Genomic DNA, 23,224 nt, shown 5'->3' with positions numbered 1-23,224 from the left:
GCTAAATAACAATAATGCAATGCAATGTAATGTAAATCTGATTGCAGTGTAATGTAGCTCCCACGTATAATTGCTAGGCATTGCCAGTACAGCAGTGCGATGCAGGGTAACATGGTACACTTGCACCGCCTTTGTCCAAGTCAAACGGACTGCAGTTGTTCATTAGCTCATAGTAAACTCTGTGGGTTGTGCATGTTTGCTTTGTGTGCTAGTGGTAAGTTTCACCCAGAGTGTAACTACGGGAAGACACGGACAGAAGTGAGCAAGATAATACCAGGGAAATACCAGCGTTCTGCTGTCAGTTTACACACATTCTCTCACATACACACTCACATTACACAGTGTCTCATTTAGTACTAACAGCCAAGACAAACCATGCAACCTGTTACAAAGAGCAGGGTTAGGGTCAAATGAGTAATGTTTAAACTGTTAAAAGCATCCCCTCTTTGACACAGTCGTAATGATAGTAACCTGGGTCTAAATCTCAGCCCAAATCTGTCTTTCTATTCCTGTAAACACACCTATAACTTTGTCTGTCTGTCCATCCAAATACACCTGGGCCTATCCATCTGTCTGTCTATCCAAACACACCAAGAACCTGTCTGTCTGTCCATCCAAACTCACCTGAACCTATCCATCCGTCTGTCCATCAAAACACATCTGAGCCTACCCATCTGACTGTCCATCCAAACCTGAAAATGTCTGCCCCAGGAGACACACCAGACACCAACATGTCTGAGCATCATTGTGGACGTGCCTGAGACCTGTCTGTCAAGCCATGCGGACACACCTGAAGCCAGTGTCTAAATGTGACAGCAAGCCTCCGGCACTGTGAGGTCACCACTCGGCAGACTTACCCACTACATCAAGCGTGTAGGTGTGGTTGATGGATCCGTACTGGTTCTCCACCAGGCAGGTGTAGTTCCCCTTATCCGACGGCACCACGCTCTCCATGATCAGGGTCCAATGCTGGTGTCGAACCTGGGGGCAAACATGTGGTCAGAACTAAGGGTCTTACACACACACACAGACACACACACTAGCATGTGCCCAGCACCCAACTCAGCGCACAGTGAAAACCCCAAGAGTAAGGCAACACTGGAATCAGCCATTTCAGCTACAGCACAGCAAAAACAAAACACATGGTGTAACAGATGATTTAAGTCCTTTTCCCTCCACACTTGTGTTCTCCCTGTGTTTTCCTAATCAGCGGTTGCTTATTTGTGGTTGGGTATTTTGTTCTGTTTACTAAAAAATGTCCCTAAACACTGAGTGCTGTCAGACTAAAATCAACAAGGAAAAACACAGAGCCTCAGCAAAGCCAACACAAGATGCAGTGACCACTAGTCTTTACCTAATTGCTCTGAAGAGGGGAGGAGAGAGAGGAGGGGAGAGGAGAGAGGAGAAGAGGAAAGAAGACAAAAGAATTGCTCTTGCTGTGAAGGAGTGGCAGAATTTATTCAATCCTAGATTTTCATCCTCAGCCAATCAAGTATTTCTTATTAGCAGTTATTCCAGTTATTATGAATAAAAATAAACTGGAAATCTGAAAATATTTTTCTCTGTGTATCAGACTTGTTCAACTTAAAATGGAAGGTTGTCTAAATTTCCTCACAAAATCCACCAACCATTGTTGTTCATTTAATTATTCTGAAAGATGAGTTTACCCTCGATTGTGCCATACACCTTCCTCAGTCTGGGCATACACAGGACCACTTAAAAGTAAACTACTAACAAAAAAATTGTTTTAGTTTCTGAAAAATCTGGTTTTGAATTTTGTGAAACAGGAGCTAAAATGCAATGCAAACGTACTTAGCAGAGACGCGTCCACCCAATAAATCCACAGCACCTAAATCAAACATACTCCGTCACTGAGATGGAATTCCAATCCTTTCAGATGAGCTGCCTCCCAAAATTATTTTAATGCTGACAGATAATAAAACATTATTGAGGCACTTTGAATTTCCATGACCCTTGCCTTCAACTATTTCAAACAGACAATAAAACGTATCGTATTATAAAAAAACACACTGAGAGAAGTGACCAACTACACAGCAAAAATATTTTTCACATAAAAAATTATTTTCATTTTTTTTTGAGAGAATATTGAACCTAAAATTAATGTGCAATAAGCCAATGATTTTTCTCAGGTGTTTATCAATAATAATACTGTATTAGTTATTCATATTTTGAGAGTCCAAATATTTTTGTATGATTTTACTATTTTCCAGGGATTTTCTATGATTTTTCTCTATTATTTGTTGTGTATTTTCTGTTTTAGAGTGGTCTCCTACAGGCCCTCTCTGGTTTGTGTAGGCTTTTGTTTACCATGGATAAAGAGACAAACAGGACTTTGATGGAATGTAAGCTTAGTCTTAAGTTAAATTTTAACTTGTGTTCAAACTTTGGGACCCTTTGACACTGCATTCCATTACATTCCATGCTACCAATTCTGTGATGTGATACACTACTACTACTGAACACAACTCAGCCAGGCTTCCAGAATCTTCTATGTATGTTATTCAAGACTCTTAGCCTTCAAATTCTGCGTCCCGGGGTTTCTGGCTCCGAGTTCAATATCAATCCTCCGCACTCAGAACATTTTTTATATTTCCAAAAACTTAAATCACATTTCTCGATTTGCCAAGCTTTTGTGACTCATTTTCCCCTCGTTAAAATCTCTTTGTTGTGTTTCTGTTTGTTTATTTCTTGTTTTCTTCCCCTTCTCATTCTTTTGTCTGCGTGTCTTGGCCTCCTCAGTCGGGACATGGGGGGTGGAGGAGTGTACCCACGCAAACCCCCGTCCGTGTGCAGGACTGGGGGGCCCAGAGAAACATGTCCCGCTCTGAGTGCGGGCACGGCTGGACGAGCCCAATTTCACCCTCTCCCCACACCCTTGCTCCACTGGGTTATAAAGGAGGGGGAGTGACCCACACCGCTGAGCCTCACAGTAGGGCGCCCCCTCCCTGCAGACCTCTGTAATTACCACAAACAGCAGCAAGGGATGCCATGACATTCAGCATGACAGACAAATCAATTAAAAATGACCTGTACAAATGGCCACTTTGTTACGATAATAGGGAATTTACCTCTGACAGGAAAAGTTAGGCTTTATGAACCCAAGTATATATGGACCAGTCATCAGTTTTACTCATCTGGAGCAACTGTAATATTTTGCTATGGCAAGCAAAGTCTTTTGATTGGTTCTTACTTGTGAGTGACTGACAACATGTGTTAACTCCAGACTTCATGGGGTTCAAGAATCCTCATTCTCACAATACTGGAACTCACAGCAGCCAATAAGGACATGCTTTATGGAGTGGAGACCTCTCAGCCTTCTCAGTATCACTCCCTCTGAGGAAGCGTCTGTTTTCATACGGTCTGTACCTTGTATCCCCCCATGCGGTCCTCCTGTCGGAAGGGCTTGCCGTTCTTCAGCCAGCGCATCTTTGGCCTCGGGTTCCCCCCAGCTGCGCAGCGGAATTTCACTGTGTTGGCAGCCGGCACGGCATGCAGCTTCTTCTCCATTTTCTCTGGCATCGTCCAGTATGGTGGCCCTGCAGGACGGGAGGTGGCGTTAACAGCGGTCAGACTTTGAGCTGCATGTTGCCCTTATCTGTGCAGTGTGTCCTCACTTCGTTATTGGCTCCATGACAATCAATTGTCTGTTGAAACTGAATGAAACTGAATGTTGAAAACAAAACTCCTACACATAATTTATGTGTGTGTGTATAATAATGTTTTTATTTCTTTTTACAAACAGTCCTCATGCATTCACATGCACTCCCCCCAAAATATTACTCCCCTTCTCTGTGCCTCTACACTCATCCATTACATTATATTACACTACATTCATTTAGCAGACGCTCTTATCCAGGGCAACGTCCAGCACCAAAGAACAGAAATTCATTCATTCAAGTTGAACAAGCAACAGTGTCAAAGTAGGCTAACAACACTCCCAGACCAGTGAGTGTTAGCATAACACCATTCATGGCCCATTCAAGTTAACTTGTACAAACTGACTAAACAAGGAAAATATATTACCATACATCAGTCACTATATCATCCCAATTTGGTTACCAAAGCAACATCACAAAAATAAAGCCATGAACAAACAGTCAAAGCGAAACAGAGAAAACCAAACCATGTTCAAAAGAGGAAGATAAACCTCACCCCTTTCTTTTGTCTTAAAGCTCAAATCGAGACCCATTATTACTGCAGAAAGAATGGGGCCTCCAGGCTGGGGGAAACTGGACAGCGTGACCGAGGGGGCAACACTAAACCGTTATTCACACTCCGGAGGAATGCCTCAGAACACTAACGGCTCGCTAAACACAAGCCCTGCCTCAACCGTGGAGGAGGGGGGGGTTAAATAAAAACATATTTGGTTTCTTCACTGTGGGTCTTCGCCGCCTCTCGCAAAAGAACTTTCAAACCGCTGCCAAGAAGGTAACCGGACCATCACATCTAATTTGACTTCACTTCATTCCGTTTAGTTTCATTTATTATTTTCTTCAGTTTTTATTGTTGAGTTACTTTTTTGCTTAGATGTTGCCTCTCTTATCACTGACAAGGCACTGGAGGCATGACAGGGTGTGTTTATCAAACTCAATTTATTTATTTTCTGGCTGATAACAGGAATGTTGTTGGGAGGGCTGCTCTGTTATTCAAAAGGTCACCCATGTCCACCTACCGTCCACCCACCCCCCTTCAGGGTCTTATTCTCCAAATCTGGAACAGTCTATATGCTTTACTGCCGCTACTGCTGCTATCCCAGCTACTCCCTGCACTGCTACAGCTCATGAAATCTCTGTTATCTTACTCAGTTAAGTTCAATCAATTTCATTCAGCTCAGTTCCATTCCAGCCAATTTAGTTAAATTCCATCCAATCCAAACTGCAATTTAATTCCAAACTTGTTGGTAAAAATCTATACGGGCACATATATAAACTGTCAACAAAAGAACAAAATATACAGTACGAAAGACAAATCCTTCTGTCCCTTGCTCCATCTCCTTCCCTCCCTACGTCCCTTCAACTGCTCCAGTTCCCAGTCTCCACCCCCCGCCCCTCACTCCACACCTGTGAGAGTGAAGCCCTGCGGTAGATGGGGTGGGGCAGAGGGCGAGGAGCCCTGCTGGTGTCTTCACCCCTGCAACAACCGCCATCTCCAGTTTCTAATATCCCCGCTCCCGCAGACACAGAGAGGAATACACAGAGAGGGAAGGGGAGGGCGAGGGGGTGACAAGGAGGGTGCAGAGGATGGGGGCATGTCCCAAGGGCTGCAACACACGCTGGCTGACTCGTCCACAAGAAGGACAGACTCTGAAAACAGCCCAAGGACCTGATTGGGGCCTCAGTATCACTCCTTCTGAGGAAGCGATACTGAGGAGCCTATAATGTCTACAGACAAACCGATATCCTCTGACCATCTCTCCTTGCCTCCATCTCTCCCTGTCCTCTGTTTCTGAAGTTCCTTCAGTGACAACTCCATCTACTTCAAGCTGCTTGTGACACAGATCTAACATCTCAGTTGGCAGGCCTGACCGGACGGTACAGGCATAGCTGCGATACCGACAAAGTAAACAGCGGGCTTCCTCCCTCAGCAGAGGCACGCTAATTACTTTAATTCCCTCATCCGAGATCAACCCAAGGAGATGAAAAGGAGGCTCGTCCATCTATCTCCTGACCAGTGCTTTTTTTTTAACACTGAACTTTGACATGAGCCGGGCAGCTGCGGCCAGGGAGAGAGACACACCAGAGTCTCTTTCCCATGCACCCCAGTCTGGAGGAGGGGGACTTCAAAGGCCCCCCCTCTATCCCGCCGTGCCCCTGCCCCTGTCCCTGCCGTCCACATGAAACACCCCTCCGCACATCATGCCCTGACCCTTTGCTCTCTGACTGACCCCGCCAACCTGTCGTCACCTTCGATTTGTTCCCGCCCATCAAGTGTACCTTGGGTCTCGCTTTACAGAGCTGCACAAAGCATCATGGGTGGCACTTCTTGTATTGTAATGCCAGGATCCACAGAAGGAAACATTTCTCTCTATATCCTGAAAGGGTATATACCTCCATCTTGAGAACATACACTACCAGTCAAAATTTGGACGCACCTGATTAGATAATGGAGAAACATGCATTCAAAGACATCTGGATTGACACTGGATCTAAAGACTTGTGCTTAAAGGGTTGAAATTCATTTCTCAGACAAATAGCCATAGTGAAGCTAATGCCTATGTATGAACTTCTTTTAAAAAATTAATGTAAAAAAAAATTTTTTTTGGTACTTTGAACAATCTAATATATGAGATTTTTATTTTTTTAACACTTTTTCGGTCACTGCATAATTCCATTTGTGTTATTTCATCGTTTTGATGCATTTACTATTATTCTGAAATGTGGAAAATAGCAATAATAAAGAAAAATCCTTTTATAAGTAGATGTGTCCAAACTTTTCACTGGTACTGTATATGCTGAAGGGGTACATATCTCCCTCCTGAATGTACCTGAATGCATGTGTCTGGCCTGCACCTGTTTCCCCAAGGAACAGCTCAGTGAGGGTGATTCACTCCCTCCGTTTCACTCCTTTAGAGGTGCTAAACATGCAATGCAGATACTTGAGCTCACAGGATACATTCTGAGGTCACACGCATAGTTCATCACTCACACTACCAACATATTACTACACATCACCACATCATTCATTCAAGGGCACACCAATGACAATTCTTCTTCTATCTAGTAGCTATGGGTAAACTATAATCTGTACATACTTTGTACAAAACCTCTTTTCATTGGGACTAGATAAGGGCTAGATAAGGCTTAATGCAATGGAAATCACTGACTTTTTAAATACTGCCACCCAACAATAATATCTAACATATGTAGAGGCCCTCAGCACCTTCAACACAAAACATGTGTACACAAGCAGATGTCTGCTGTAGTAACCTGTTGTTAACCAGGGATTTGAACCCATGACCCCCCTGTAGGACTTCTGGGTTTGTCCCAGTGTGTCTTATTAACAGTAGCAGCATCTTTGTTCAACATTAACAAGGCATACATTTAAAAGGAAGAAAATTCAAGACTATTTGCCCACCGACACACGGAAAACAATTACCGAAACAGGAGGGAGGGGAGCTTGGCCCCACTATCCAATCTCAATCCCACATCGCTCCAGCCAAAAAACCTGCTGTTGATGTCTTAGTAGGTCCTGGGCTGTCTCCTCCAATGAATCACGCTTCTGCAGAAGAGCAGCTATTTATTCAGCTTATTATTTATTTCATTTTCTTCCACTTTTTTCATTGTTGTTCATGCCCTTGTGAAAAGTGATACTACAGTGCTCCAAGGAGCTGAGGCAGAAACACAAACCGCTGGCCCCTGAGACACTGCAAGCACAATACTGAACCAGCCCCCCCTCCCCCGAATCACACACACACACACACCAACCCCCCCACAGTCGGCCCCAGGCCAGAACTCCACAGCACACACAGAGAGAGGCTGGGCCTGATCCAAACCAGAGCCCAAAAGTTAAAAGGCTTTTCCCCTTTTTTTCCTTTTTAATATTCGGGTTTTGAATTTTCAAAACACCAGGAGGAAACTTGATATCGCTGCCAGAACAGATTTTGCTTTGTTTTCAAACAGCTTATTACCAGCAGAAAGTAGAGAGATTTTTTAAGTTCTTTTTTTCCCCATACTTAATGAATTTCAAGCAATTACAGTTCGTCTGCAGAGAAGAGGAACTCTCAAGGAAACATGGTGTATGCGTGGAATTTTAACAAGCCGAGAACGCCCCTATCTTCACTCTACTTTCTATTTCCTGATCCCAAACAGAACCCACAGCAGCCTTGTCATTTTTTGCCAACCCCCCTCCCCACCCCACACCGCACTCGCATCTTTATCAAATCCTAATTCAAAACATGTCGTACATCAGGCACCTAACAAACACCATATGGACACTCAATAATGGATGAGTCCAGCTGACAGTGCCCTCTGGGCTTGTCTACCTGCGCGCATTCAAAGAATTTAAAGAATCCACAGGCACTGTAGCAGCAGTGAGCAACACTAGCGCTGAGGTGCCAGCCCGACTCGCAAACAACATTCTCCTCACACTTCCACAGCGAGGACGCTGCGTCAGGGAGTCTGCGGCCTGAGCGCTACAATTAAATCACGTGATACAACAACAGCAAGCAGAATTCCGAACCGGCACTCAAAAAGTGCCGAGCCGTGATTTATCTTGCTAATTCCTGCACAAGTGATACTTCAAACCAAAGTTACAACTGAGAACAAATCAAAGCACTGGATGGCAAAGTCCTGGTCGCAACTTTCAGCTCAGTGAGACACAATATGAAGCCGCCGCAACTCGTGCTACTCTGTAGCGAAAAAAAAAAGCTGCAAAACCGAGGGTACGACCAGGGCCTTGAAACGCTATGACGCTTCTCTCGGCCTCACAGGTACTGACGAAAATGCCCTGCATGCTTTGCAAAGTAACGACTGCCGCGGCGACTGCTCGGACAATAGATGCACAGACAAGAGCAAACACACAGACTCGTGCTCTAAATGCATGTCAAAAACGACGGCCCCGCACAGTCCCTGGTGCCCGGCACTCACGCATCTGTTCCCCGTCCGCAGGTACGTCTTCCGACCGCTCCGTGTCGTCCTCATCGTCTCCGGACGAGATGGCATCTGCGGAGAACACGTGATTATTGCCGAGCGTGCTGCAGCTGACCGTCGTCGGCTACTGATGTGTCAACAGAACACGCATGCTGTGTCTGAATCTACACACACTCGAACACGCACAAACAGATCAAGCAGGACTCTGCAAAAAAAGAGTTCTGGAATTGCAAAACCTGCTGAAACAGAGTTGAAAGGCTTGCTTGACTATTTAAGCAAAAATGCGTTCAATTTCTCCTGTCCCCGTCAAAAAAGACTTCCGTTCACACACTCAGGAAACCCTGTGTTTTCACAGCTCCTTCAAGTTGCAGGATTTCTGCTTTGATCCTTCAGCCTGTGAAGAACACCCCAATTGTCTGAACCTTTTATAGATCATATCAGAAGTCCCATTCACATCGATTCATCCAAAATTGAGCTATATCTTCTGTCTAAGCAATGTGCCTCTGTGATTTTTTGGAATGTCTGAGAACTGGAGCACTGTGGAGGGTTAATCCCTTCAGACCACAAACTGCTGATGCCTGGAGTACAGATACCTGAACACTGATACTCAGAACACTAACACTTGGAAAACCGATTCTCTGAACGCTGGCACTTTGGAGCGCTGACATTTATACGGGTGCCTGGAGCAGTAACTGCCAAAACACTGACTCCGGGATTACTGACGCTGAGGGGAACCGGAGCCCATTTCTACTGAAAGACAGTGTGAGAGTCACGGTCTTCGCCCAGAGAAAGGGACGGCCACTATGCGCACCAAGAGCAAGGGGGAAGGGGGTTCACAACATTACTACACTGCAGGTCTCCGTTTATAACCAAACAACAGCCTCAGAGGAGCTGAAGCAGCCAAGCGCATGGTGGTCTGACTCCACCCTCTCGCCCACTCGCCCACTCGCCCCCCCCAGCTCTAAACCTCCGGCCCCATTGGCCCCCCTCCCGCCCCCCACAACCGCCCCTCGGGCTCGCTGCCCCACTCCCCTGGGCGGCCGCTCTGTGCCACGGCGCTGGCGCTCCCCGCCGCGGCGAGCGACTCACCTGTGACGTTTACAATGAAGCAAAGCGTATCGCTGCCCAGCGGGCTGACCGTGCTGCACGCGTACAGGCCCGAGTCCTTGGGCGTGGCGTCGCGGATCTGCAGCCACTCCTGCTCTATCAGCGTGCGGTTGTTGGGCCCCAGAGAGGAGCCGTCTTTCGTCCAGGTGATGGTCCCCGCCTCGGGCAGCGGGCAGCTGAGCTTCAGCAGGTCGCCGGGGTGCACTGAGCACACCGTGGGCTTAGAGATTTGGTATTTTGTCGGAGGCTCTGCAGACCGAAGGAAGAGGAGGAGGAGGAGGAAGAGGAGGAAGAGTGAAAGGGTGCACAGAAAAAAAAGAGAGGGGTGGGAGAGGAGGAACAAGCAGTCGAGTTTAAGAAAAAAAAACCACCACAAACCCCCATGGATGCACTGAATTATAATATGCAGGCAGAGTAAGACAGACTGAAGCCCCAACAATGAAAACAATAACAGTAATTTAATCATTAACCTATGAACCATTATAATTTCAAATAAGACAACCACAGTCACCTTATGCAGATCCCAAATTAAGCTTGCTTACTGTTTTAATCTCTTACATGAGCCATAATCACACCGTTTTCTCAAGCATGCGGTTATGAACCAAGCAGAGTGAGTGGAGAATGCTGTGCGGGCCAGAATGAACACTGTAAGTGCCCCCCCCCCCTCCTCCGGCAGAATGCCAAGCAACCCGCATGAGTGGAGCAGAAAGGAGATGGGCCCCTCAGACAGACAGACAGACAGACAGACACAGACAGAGGGTGAGAGGAAGCCTTTCATTTAATAATTGGGCCACAGGAAAAAGGAAAGAGGTCTCCAACTTCCATTGCTAGGGTGCACACACTCTCACTCACACACAGACACACACACATGCAGTCTGACTGTGTGCTCCTCTGGATCAGCTCAGTCTATAGATCTAAACACTCAGTAAAACCCTTTATTATTATAAAAATTGGCCGGGGTTCAAGTGTGCAAGTTTCTTTTTTATTGCACTTTGAAAATGAACGTGTGTGTTCTTTTTCAGGAAGGGGTGAGGTGAATTGAAGTTAATGAAAAAAATCTTTAGCAACAATAAAAAAAAAATAATAATATGGAAAAAGCGGGTTCGGGACCTGTCTTGTGAGTTTGGCTGAAGAAAGACAGAAATAATTAGAGACACAGAGGCACTCCCAGCATTTCCTGTTCCAGCACACCTCCCCCAAAACGCATTCCACCCCCATTGTGTACTGTGTGTTCCCCTGCGCAGGAAGGGAAAGCCATTTCACTTGCACAGGGGAGACTAAGGGCCAGACCGCGCAAGTCTCTAAACACTCCCCCTGGGCACATTGCCCCACACAGGTATGGTTCCGGTATTGCTGCTTTTTCTCACTCCGGAAATAATTAAGCTTTTGTTCCCCTCGCAAGTGTGTGGTCTCTGGAAGCAAACTGTCATTGATGAATGGGATTTGTATTTATATGTTTTGTTTTCAATAGACAGAAGATTCCTCTATGGGAATGTCTGTTTACTGTGAGTTTTTTTTGTGTGTGACTGTCTGCTTCTCTCCAATGCATGATCTATGCACACAAGAGGACTCATTAATTTCCATTAGACATGGTCTGACTGGTGTTTCTGACAGAGATCTCACTGCAACTGCTTCTTGTTTGAGCCGGAGAGTTGGGACAAACACCTGGGACTTAAACAGCAAAAGGCCCATCTGGGCAAACGCTGAGGTGGAGAATGAGCTACAAGGACCCCGCATACACAGACACAATTGGTGTCTCTCAACCACAACAAAGACAACCAAAAAACAGACAGCAAGAGAGGGAAGGAGGAAGAGAGGGTTACAGAGAGGGAAAGAGACAGCTTGGTGATTTTCCTCCTCTGAGGCTCTCTAAAAAAATTTTACACACACGCGTCCCTCCAAAACTTCTTTCCAACCCTCATCAGCCAAAGCCCCAAAAAATCCCACTCTCCTCAGTTTTCACCCCAAACCCCCAAAGGTGACCTTTGACCTCGCCCTGACCTTCTCGTGGCCCCCAGTGCCACCTGCAGGATGCCTAATTATTCATGGGAACCGCTGCACTATCCAGAGAGCCTGCTACAAAAGAACCTCCTCCACTCTCTGTGGCAAGCCCCCCTCAGCCACAGCTCATCTAAAATGTAACATTGAGCAGTTTAACCAAAATACGGGTTTGTCGCATTATCTGCTTTTGTTTTCGGGCTGGAAAAAACTGTCTTTCCAGTCTCGACACTCTCCCTGCGCATCTCATATTCTCAGAGGAGCTCCCCAGCATGGGCTCTGTGTGTGAAATCAGAAACGGTGTCGCAGACTCCAAACTCATTCCCCATCGAGTGTCCCCCCCAGCTCCCCGGAGACGGCCATCTGAAATGAGCTCATCTCTCGCTCTGACAGCTGCTTCTCGCGCCCATTATCACCAGCCGTGTCAGGTGTGACGGTCGGATACCGTCCCGAGCCCCCCCCCATCTCCGCCCCCGACGCTCGCTGTCTGTGTTTGCAGCTCCAGCTCGCAGACTGTGATTGGTGTCGCATCGTTGCCGAAAAAACTGCGGCGGGACTCCGAATCCAATTTTCAGGCTGTCAGTCTCCTCTGCCCTCATTCAGCCAGCTGTCTGCCTGTCTGTCTGTCTGTCTGCCTGCCTGCTTGTCCACTTGCTCAATGGAGGTCAGTACTGGAGCAAAGAAAAGTCTATTGTGTGTAAGTATGCAACAGAAATGCCCCCTCAGTTAAACAATATAATCTACATCAAATCTTATTTAAAAACCCTCTCTGCAGTGCAGAACCCCCCCTCGCCTGTTCCCTCTCTCTGCTGGTGTTCTGGAAGTGGCAGAGTGGCTGGAGCACTGTGGGATTCAAGGCTGAGATATGTGTCGGTCCCACGCTCTACACACACAATCCTCTCTCCCTGCTTCTTTCTCTCCCCTCTCTGCGTCTTCTCCTTGTCTCTTCCTCATTCACCCCGTCACGTCCACTCTTTCCCCTTAATCCTCCATCCTTTTATTCAGATCTGTCCCCCCATCCCCCCCCCGCCTCCTTTCACATTCAAATTTGAAAATTCCGCTGGGCTTTATTGGCATGACAATGGCAGGGCCCCCTTCCGAAAAACAAGCGGGCACTCCGCGGACACCTAAGGGGCACCTCGCCAGCCCGAACGCGCTTGGCCCAGTCAGGCACCGTCTTCACTTGCTTTCCATCTGAAAAAGAACAAGACGCATTGATGTCCCCTTCCAGAGACACTCGGTCTGAACGTACCCCACACACCCACAGTGTTCTTTCTGAACCCTGCATTGAAGCTGTGCTGCTGCTGGGTGTTCATGCCCATGCTGTTTTGTAAAATAAGTGAATTCACTCATGAGCACAGCAGCAGTGAACCACTGGGACGAACCCGCGCCTGTGGTCAGTGGCACAGCCGTTCTATTCCCAAATAGCTCTTGGTGAAAGGTCAGCTTTCTGTGCTTTGGTGATGCAGAGGAAAGTACTGACTCAAGAAAAGCCATAACATTACCCAGGGCCATATACACTTTTCATATTTTCATATATCACCATTCCCATTCAAAGAACACATTCACAGCTGGATATTCTGCTACAGAAATTCAAGCTAAGGGAGCAACGGCAGCGTCCCACCCGGGATGTGAACCCGTAGCTCTGCGGCTGCAAGCGCCGCCTGGCTCTATTCAGCCATGTGGTCAGAGGGCCACGCTCTGGGCTGAGCCGGGGAGCTGGGCCCGGCCCTGTCTTAACAAAGCCTCTTTTATAGTGCCTTTATCAGCCAGGTGTGAGATTGTGGAGCTAGGTGTTCTCAGGTGTATCAGCCAAGTCAAACAAGCCACACTATACCCCACCGCACACTCAGGCACTATAAAAGCCCTTTTTCTCATTGTCCAGCAGCACCGGGCTGTCCAGGCGGCAGCACTGTCAACAGGGCTGGGGAGTTTGCTTAGTGGGAGAGTACAGCTCCGCCGGCAGCACGACAAAAAAGGAGCCCGCCATAAAAGCCGGGCACAGGCTGCTGCTTTAACAATCTGCAGCCGACAGTTTCGATTATTTCACCCCCCCCCACCCTCCTGCTAAACTCACAACTCACTCTCTATTCCAAGCTCACACACAGACACGCACACACGCTCTCTATCTCCCTCTCTCTCACTTCAGAGAGGGAAAGAAGTGCTTCGCCTCCCTCCACTATGTGAAGGCTGGAGACTGCTGCGCTCTCTCACGATGGGGCCCGGAACATTCCACGCCGCAGTACTGGTGTTTCAGGTTTGGGTGTTTGAAATGACACTGAGACAGGGGGGAACGTGCTACGGGGTCAGAAACACAGTAAAGGAGAGAATGAGACGCACAGGCAGGAGAGGTGGAATGGAGATAATGAGGACAGAGTGTGATATCAGAAGGAGGGAGGGCTGGATGCAGGGAGGGAAAGAGACGGAGAGGGCACAGAGAGAAGGTATGAGAAAAGGAGGGAGACAGATGGAGAGGGGTGGAGAAAGGAGAGAGGGGCAAGGAAACAGAAACTGGGAAGGAGGAGGAAGGACATGCAGAGAGGAAGAAGAAATGGATGGGAGGAAGAAAAAGGAGAAAGCACGGGGAGAGGACCACACAGAAGGTCCATAAATCACGCGACAAAACCCTGCACTCACAGAATTTCAAAACTGGTCAAAAATTCTATTTGATGAACGTATAACTGTACTACTCAATGTGGTATCACAAGTTTCAACACACTGCGATTCAGACCCGGACAATATGCCAATCTAACCTGATATAGCCCATACCAGCTGTGGTTGTTATAATGAGTGGAAACAATCTACTACTTCTGGTTCTGCCTCTACTCTAGCCCCAGGTAAAATCTTAGGAGTTGGCATGTGGACGAGACAAAAGCAGAGGTGCTTTGGGTGGGAGGAGCCTATGACCCTCCTCACCTCCATTATTAGCATTACCACAGCCACCTTTAGCATCATTATTATGGTAATGAAGGGGGTGTTCCCTCTTATGTCACAAAACTTGAAAGACAAGCACAGCACTTAACAAAAGTCTGCATCTTCTCGACACACAGCCATTCCTGCCAATCCTTTCCTCGCACTAGCATTGCTCATGACCTGTTTAACCTGTGTACAGTTCAAATGTACCTCTGGAAAAAAAAGGGGGAGTGGGTTCATGGAATCGTGTTTCTCCTGGTTGTAAAGGAGTGGGGGCACTCCTTTACAACCAGCACATACACAGATGCACTCCTAGGAAACAACAAACACATAAACAGACACCAAATGCTAAAAACTTAACAATACAGCCCGCAGTTCCTTTTCAGTCCTTGGGTTACAGACATTGGCTGTAACTAAATGCAGAACTATCAGAATCTAGCCCCAGTGCAAAGCCACACAACTGATATGCAATCTACGGTAATTACCCCTCCCACGGCCACTGCCTACTGCCTAGGGCATTGCAGGCACGGGATGGTGGATGGCGGGGTTATTCCTAAAAATTCCCTGAGGTAGTGACAACACACAAGCCAGCCTGCCTGGTGTGTCAGCATTTGTGCCTGCGCAGGTGATGGGGCAATATGACCAGAACTCCACTCTGTCACATGACCTCTGCTTTTCTCCCATTAATGCCACGTCACATGACCCTGGGTTTCTTCCTCTTAATCCCCTGTCACATGACTCAACTTTCTTCCACCTAATCCCATCATATGACTCGGAGCTCCACAATAAATCCCCTCCGTAACGGGCACTGCTGAAAGATGCGAGAGAAGTGGAAATCTTGGAAAAGGGATGGCGAGTAGCCACTTGCTCAGTCTGCGGAAATCTGATGGCACAGGGGCGATCCCCTGGGCTCACAGCACAACACCTGGGCAACCTCCACCTGCGGCCGGGGGTGGGCAGGGGGCCATGGAGGCACTTAGGGGCATTACGTCAAGCAGGTCCACCTCTCCATCAGCACACTGATTAAGGCCTGGGAACCGAAACCCAGGAATTTAACTCCTTATCTACCACAGTGACTTTGATGAAGTGGGTTTCTCAGCCCCTCCGGGAGGAATTAAGGCGGACGTGATTACCCAAAACGCAGCAGCCTCCGTCTCGCCCTGTCCGCATTACCCTGCTAAGAATAACCCCAGAAACAGGTACGCACACGCACTAATGCACATGTACTCACATACACACACACACACACACACACACAAAATACTTTATCTGCTGTTTTCTACACCAAAATTTAACTACTCATACTACACTCAAAGCCTATAGATCCAGGCAATTTATTACAACATCTATTTACTCTATTTATGATAACATTTTCGAGATTCCTCTCAGGTGTCTTGTAAAGGCTGAGATACAAAAGCAGATTATGGTCTAGATGGAGGACATATAAAAGGAGAAACAAACAATCTTTTTACAGACAACATTCCAGGAAGCTGCCGCACTGAAAGTCCTTTTCCAAAGCAAGGAGACGCCACAAGGAGCATTTTTTTCCCACACCGCCCAATGAGGCACTGTGGTCGTGAGTACAGTTAGCCCCAGTTGGTGTGCAGTACTCAGTGAGAAAAGACACAAAAGAGAGAGTACCCTCTCTCAGGTGCGCTCTCAGCTTGCACTCAACTCCATTATTCAGCACTGTGCCTTTGACCTCTGAATCTCAATTAGCGTTGCTAATTCACCAGGCAAGAAACAGCCACTGCTGGTTCAACAGAACGGAGTACCTGGCAGACATGTTCCGTTTTCGTCTTTACAATCTACTGTAAAAACTCTCGCAAACCTACAGCCAAGCCCCTCCTACCTACTTTATTTCTTCCTGCTCGTTTAATGAATCCCTCCCATTCAACCAGTTTTTATCTCATTTTTCAAGAATCCTTAAAAATGTTTTTTTTAAAATAATATCAGTGTTATTTAGGCTATATGAGCATCTACCGATAAAAGGGGATGCAGAGAGGACTAGAGCTCTGAGATGCTGTAAAAAACCTCTGATGTTGCTTTGTGTGATACAGGACTCCAGAGTCCTCTGCATCTCCTGGTTAATACAGCTTGAGATAATATTTCTTTTTCTCTTCCCTGTTTATTGCCTCATTTCCTCCACAAAACCATGATGTCACTTAAATAAAGTGTGGTTGTGGGGGATTCCAGTTTTAGAGGCAGTTATTAGGGAAGAGAAACTCGAAAAGAAATCCCCTCGTCCCTGGACCCCCTGCCCGGAACGCAAATTCCACCCAAAAAAGGAATAAATGGACCCCGACTGAAGTGATGGAACCACAAACGCTCTCTCTTCTCCTTCTCTCTTCCTCTCGCCTCACCTTCAGGTTCAAGCGTTGTCTCCTCTTCCTCAGTCGCAATGACAGGCGGCCGCGCAGCGGAAACAGTCACCAGGGACAGCAAGACCACGCCCAGCAGCCATGCCCACGCGGACATTCCCTTACTGGAGGGCGTGTCTCCCCATCCCGCCCTCCTCCGCCTCCCCCTGGACACTGACCCCATCTGAGGAGCTCCGCCCAACCATGAACTGCAGGCTGTCCGGCCTGTCGCTCACCGGAATCTCCCCCAGTCACCTGACCTGGGAGGGGGCGGGGCAGGGTGGGGCGGAGTTGAGAGGGAGGGGAGAGTTGGCACAGGAGATAAGCCAATGAGACAGGAGAGAAAGGAAAGACAGGTAGAGGGAGAGGGTTGGAGGGGATGAGGTAAGAGGTAAGAATGCACATCAGTGGGAAGGGAGAAGGGATGGATAACAGGACAAGAAAGCAGCGGAGGGTAACAGGATGGGGAGAAAAAAATGCAAAAAAAAAGAAAATAGGTTAGACATGTACCCCTTATAAATGCTGAAACACTTCCAATAAATGTCAGGGCCAAATTAGAGATCCCACACATTCATCTACACAACCTGGTGCCATTAAACAACACATGACAATCATGCAATTGAATTTCTTAAGCAAACTGTATCACTCCTCTCTAAATTTCTACTCTCTCTCACTCTGCCTCTTTCTCTCTCTTCCTCATGAAGCTGCAACATGGAATATATCCCGTTCCTTTCAATTTATTTCCCGCTGTAAACTGTACCATTTTCTCTACAGCTTTCTTTTTTGAATAAGGTGCTCACCTTAGAAGGCCAAACATAAGCACAACAAAGATTAACACTGACATGACATTAATGAGGAATCTTCACAGGTAAGTCTGGAAACAGAGCAAAGAGACGGAGAGAATGAGACAGGGAGAGGGAGAGAGAGAGAAAGAAGGGGGAGAGAAAGTTCTGAAATGCAGCCGAACGGGCCTTACCACAAACATACCATAGAGCTGATGCAGTCATGTTCACACAATACTATACCTCCTGTAGCACCTGACTGAGTTGACACTTTAAGTGCATCTTCATATATCCCAGTCTCTGTGTGTCTCTCTTTGTCTTTCTACCTTGTTATCTGTATATCTCACTACTTTCTCTCATTCTGCAGACAAAGTTGCATGGAAAATATTTAAGTGTTTTTCTACTGCATTGACATGGTGTACTGTGTATTTAAATACATTAATTTCAGTAAACATATCGTCCTGTAAATGTAACACATGACCTTATAAGAAAAATTCATGCAAATATGTTCATCGAATTTACACAATGTCCTTCTCAGAAAACAACCGACTGAAACTGTCTATCTTTCATATGAAATATTACAATATCAGAATATGTGAAGATGTAACTGTAATGTCTGAATTAACGGAATATCGCAGATATGGATGACGTTATTGTTTTTACATGAAGAAGCACTGCTAAGCGAAATACTGTGAAATTCAAAGCTTTATTTATTTTCATTCCATCCCCTTCTACCGAGCATTTTCAAAAGGTCGGTGTGTGTAAAGCGGAATCGTTGAGGCTGCTGCTCTGACGGTCGCGCAGTCCTCCTGCCAGGAGCGCATGGTCACACTCTGATCAGTGAAACTGATTGTTCTCTCACGCTTAGTGCCCCCTTTACTTGCTCTGAAAACGTCTTCTTGATAAGGATAACGCATACAAAATTAAGAAACTTTCTGTTACACTGACAAAGATGCTTGCTTACGCTGCACAAAAAAAACAGCTTAAACTGTGAATACCAAGGCGTCATAACAAATACAAGAAGGCAGTCTATATTAACCCAGAAATAGAACTACTGTTGTAATTATAGCAATCATTTTCACTAGCATGATACTGATGATGACAATGATGATTATACTTTTTTTTCTTTTTTACATGATTAAAGACTCGTATCACTGAGCAATCAGGCTCTATGCCACACAACCATGCAACTAGTACAAAACAGTTGGGATGGGAAACTATCGTTACAGAGCCATGTGAATATTAATTGATAATTATAAAATGCTTTGCCGTTGCAAAATTTTACATCTAATATAGATTAATAATTACTGTGAATAAACTGTAATGAGAGTCTAAGCTTGAAACTTGCTGAGCATCCCTGATATTACATAGAGTATTTGTGGATTGACAAAAGAACATGGCTTTTTCGTTCACGACCTTTTCATTTCAGTTATTACATTGTCGGCAAATTTCGTGTTCATCGTGACGGTATGTCGCCATTAAACAGAACCCATCTTAAATCCATAATTGACGCCAATTTTGGCATGAGTTTAATTTGCGCATCTGTGTAGCGGCCACACATCTGCCGTTCAACCAGTTTAATTGCTTTTAGTGGTTTAATCTGGGTTTGTAGACCTCGCTGCACCGCGGCAGTGGTCACGCTTTCGTGAGCGCCTTCTGCTCCAGCTGTTCCGTATTGATTGGTTTACCCAGAAGATGCATGTAATTCGACAAGAAGACAGCAACTTCCAAAGGTGTCCGGAGTTTCTGGTTAATTTCTATTGACCTGGGGGAATATAACGAGCCGCATACCAGTTTCTAATCCCGGGGGAAGAAGCAAACCGACTCTTGCTTTTACCATTTTCATCTCTGGAGCCTACATTTGAAGCAGTTCTTTGTTTTAATAAAGATGACGTGTTCTCGGCCGCCTTGGTGCACTTGAGCTTGTGAGGATGCATTTTAAGAAGCCAAGGAAAATTTTCTGCAGTGTAAAAAAACGCATGGACCCGCATAATTACATCACTGCGTGTACACGCGCACGTGAGATAGCTAGAATAGCTGTCTTATCTATTCTGGCAGCAAATGATATCGGTGTCCCCAGAACTTTAATACGATCAATTAAGATTTTGTTGTCTCGACAACTGTGAGAAACCATTCCCATAAAATCTTAAGATTATTCATAAAACAACTAAAGGTATACATAAATTAACTGTGTTCATACAAGGTAGCTGATCAAGAATTATTACACCAATATATTTTTATTGTTATTTAAAATGTATTAGTATGTTTTCTAATATGTATACAAATTACAACCACTTCGTCTTTTAAGCTTTTAGACTATATTTTTCAGGTTGTTAATGTAGAAAACCAATGAGTTACACTGAAAATTCCGAGGACATTTTGTGTAATATTTCATGTGAGTCTACAATTATATCCTCCTTGCTTTCTTTTGGAGAGTGGGGGCAAGACTCGAATCAGCAGCGGGACACCGAGTGCTCCTCTGAATAGCTCCCCAACGTCATTACACCAAAAAGAATCTGCATTTGTATCAGGTCCGCTAAACGCAATTCCCAGGCGCTGATTGCATTCCTATTGAAATTCAAATCAGTTTTCTTCTCCACAATGAAAACGCAGTCAGTGCGCTGAAGAGATTTATGTCCGTTTCTCCACTGAAAAAGCAACTCCGTTCTTGGATAATTGACACAATAAACGCAACGAAGCAAATTAAGTGATGCAATAAATAACTAAAACTAAATTAATTAATGAACACACACAGATAATGATGCCATAATGTAGGCAGTTACCAAGATAACGTTAACTGAGCGTGAGCTAACTTAAACCGGTGCTGTTTGCCGACAGTTAAACATGGAGTTGATAGCCATCGCCACTGCAAAGTAGACTTACTAAAATACAGTTTCGAAGCCACAAATGACCATTTATACGAAAGGGGCTACATGCTTCCCCGAAACCCGATTAGCTCAGGTAGGCTACCTTTCACCTTATCATCGGGAATTCCTGAAATTAGATTTCTCGTGATTTCTTAGCAAGAATCCTAGCTTGCTACCTAAGTAGCAACAATTTAACGAGAGCAGAGTGTAAACTGGGTAAAATAATGAGTTAGTTCACGGCAATTCGTTCATTATTAGCTACGCTTTTCATTGAAAATATGAATGTTTTGCCTTGACACTGACAGATGTTGTATCTGCCTCAGTATTTGGCAACATATAAAACGTATTAACTGTACATCTAAAAGTTTAAAAATAAATCACATAAAAACTCTGCCCATGGTAAACACTTAAATAGCAAGCTAAAATATTTTTGCTAGCCAGCCAGCAACAACTTGCTCAGTGTTCAGGGATGCTTAGCAAGTCAGCTAGCATACTTGCGCGTTTTCTTTCCCCAAAACTTTGCCCCTTCTAGCACCGTCAAATAACAATAAACCAGTAGTCTCCACATCCAATTGAACATATATGTAAAACGTGTTTTTACTGAAAAGTGACAATGTTAAAAATTACCTCGATGGACTAGAATGCTGAGTTTCGATCCGCATGCACGGAACGGCAGGCGGGTGCATGAGCCGAACAGAGAGGAATGTGTACTCCCGACGGGGCGACTTCTCCCTGCTGCAACAAAAATGCCAAGCAGCGATAGTTGTACTATTCCAAAATCCGCCGAACTTATTCTCAGATCAGGGACAATTATCGCCAAAAATCCAAAATCCGTGCATGACTATTCTGTCTCGTGGAATCCGGAGATTGTATATTCCAAAATATTAATAACGCAGTTCCCTTGGAAGACAAATGTCCACCAAACTTCTTTCTTCAACTTTTCATTACTCTCTTATTAGCAAAATTGCTGAAACATGTTCATCTTTCCTTGTAATGCAAACTTCATCTAAAACGAGAAGGAATGCACACTTTCGGAGGAGGCTGGTGCGTAAACCGAGCAGGATGTTTCGACGTCCTCCGACAAAAAAACACAGAATCCATTAACTTGGGAATCTCCGTCGGCTGCACGTCTTCTCCTCCTTCGAGGATACTTGCTTGTGATCTCAAACGCTTTGTCAGGTTTACAAAGGTTTTTTCTCTCTCCTTACGCCTCGCAAACTCTCTCCCTACAGCCCCCTCCCCTGGCTCCCTAGGAGAGTCACTCCCCCTGAAACCCGACGCCGTTTCCTGGCTGCAGCTTTTTGGCTCTTCCCGTCCTCCGCCAATCAAACTACGCTCTCCGCGCTCTTCGCCGTGCTCCGACGGGGGTGGAAGAGCTCGTCCGTGCGCTTTCCCTCACCCCGGCTGTGCGCTCTCCTCGCTCGGCCGACTCCAGAATGCGCAACTTTGGAGCAGACAGAAAAGTTTATCGCAGGTTCCCAGCGCTCCCCCCTCTGCCTCCCCCTTTGCTCCCTGGCGCACATTTCGTCGCTATCCACGTTTAACAACGCCTCCACGTGGACAAAGTGCCCTATGCACATAAATGTGTGCGTTTGGGAAACCGCTTTTCTCCTCGTGGAGCACCAAAATAATAACTTTTAACTTGACGTCAATGGTTGTTGCAGTGCGTAAGCGATAATCAATTTCACAATTTAAATTTGAGCAAATAGCACGTTTCACAGAAGACTGCTAATAGGAGTATTTCAGAGCGCAATGCGAAAAGTTATAACATATACATTGCGTAATTATAACGTGTTTTGAAAGTGGAATACGTTATTAGTTACAGGACGTGTTTCCTTTAACAAAACAAAAGCGTGGCATAATCGCAAAATTATGAATAGATACAAAAGGGATGTTCACACTTAAGGTGTAATTCCTTCAACCATAACAAACTTCATGTCGGATCACAATAGAATATTATAACTAGAGAAGAAAAGTAAAATAATAAAAACTTGTCTCGAATTATCAGATTGTCTAATATCTGTTTCTAAAGAAATAGTAAATATAAACAATATTTTTAACGGAATAAAATGTTAATAATGTGTTAAAAAGGTCATAAGGTATTGGTCAAATCTTATAACAATCTAAACCAACGTTTCTGTAAGGATCGCTATAGGTATTTTTCAAGTTATATTTACAGATCACCCATTTTAACGTGTTTGAATGAAATGATTGCAAAGAAAACATAACAAAATGTTGTACACACAATTTGTCCATTTATTTAACTACAAGATCTTAGAACTTGTGCTTCAATTCATTCTCCCTTTTTTTCTCGCTTCTTTATTTCTATCATTCTCTCCATGCATGTACACACATATGTGTGTCTGTGTGTGTGCTCATGTAGAACACTGCAATCTCTCACTAACTCCGTCCTTCACAGCCTAGCCCAGCTCAGAGGGCATCCCAAGCAATCACCCAAAAGCTGGAAAACAGGCCCCTCGAACCCCTCTCGACACTGCTCCAAGTTGTCTCTCTCATTGGTCTGGGCTTTTCAGCACTCTGAAAGGGAGAGGGGTGAGGGATGGAGGGAGGAGGGGGTATGGCTAATC

The 23,224-nt window shown here is 45.6% G+C and overlaps 1 protein-coding gene across 6 annotated transcripts in view; it reads right to left on the bottom strand.

Annotated features, from left to right (window-relative positions):
• The window catches only part of fgfr2 (fibroblast growth factor receptor 2), a 46,719-nt gene extending 24,638 nt beyond the window's left edge, over positions 1-22,081 (bottom strand). For 4 of the 6 annotated variants that reach the window (XM_036547019.1, XM_036547020.1, XM_036547017.1 and 1 more), the window contains exons 1-6: positions 21,264-22,081; positions 16,991-17,247; positions 9,699-9,965; positions 8,607-8,681; positions 3,388-3,557; positions 858-981 (exon numbers count right to left, since the gene is read on the bottom strand). In XM_036547019.1, the coding sequence (XP_036402912.1) occupies positions 858-981; positions 3,388-3,557; positions 8,607-8,681; positions 9,699-9,965; positions 16,991-17,171 (817 nt within the window). In that variant the 5' untranslated portion in view covers positions 17,172-17,247; positions 21,264-22,081. The remainder of the gene's footprint in view (positions 1-857; positions 982-3,387; positions 3,558-8,606; positions 8,682-9,698; positions 9,966-16,990; positions 17,248-21,263) is intronic. The other 2 variants (XM_036547021.1, XM_036547022.1) reach the window with 2 other exon arrangements.
• Between the last annotated feature and the right edge of the window lie 1,143 nt (positions 22,082-23,224).

Source organism: Megalops cyprinoides, chromosome 15, assembly GCF_013368585.1.
Source record: "Megalops cyprinoides isolate fMegCyp1 chromosome 15, fMegCyp1.pri, whole genome shotgun sequence".
Classification (NCBI taxonomy): Eukaryota; Metazoa; Chordata; class Actinopteri; order Elopiformes; family Megalopidae; genus Megalops; species Megalops cyprinoides.
This window is presented reverse-complemented; position numbering and strand designations above follow the sequence as displayed.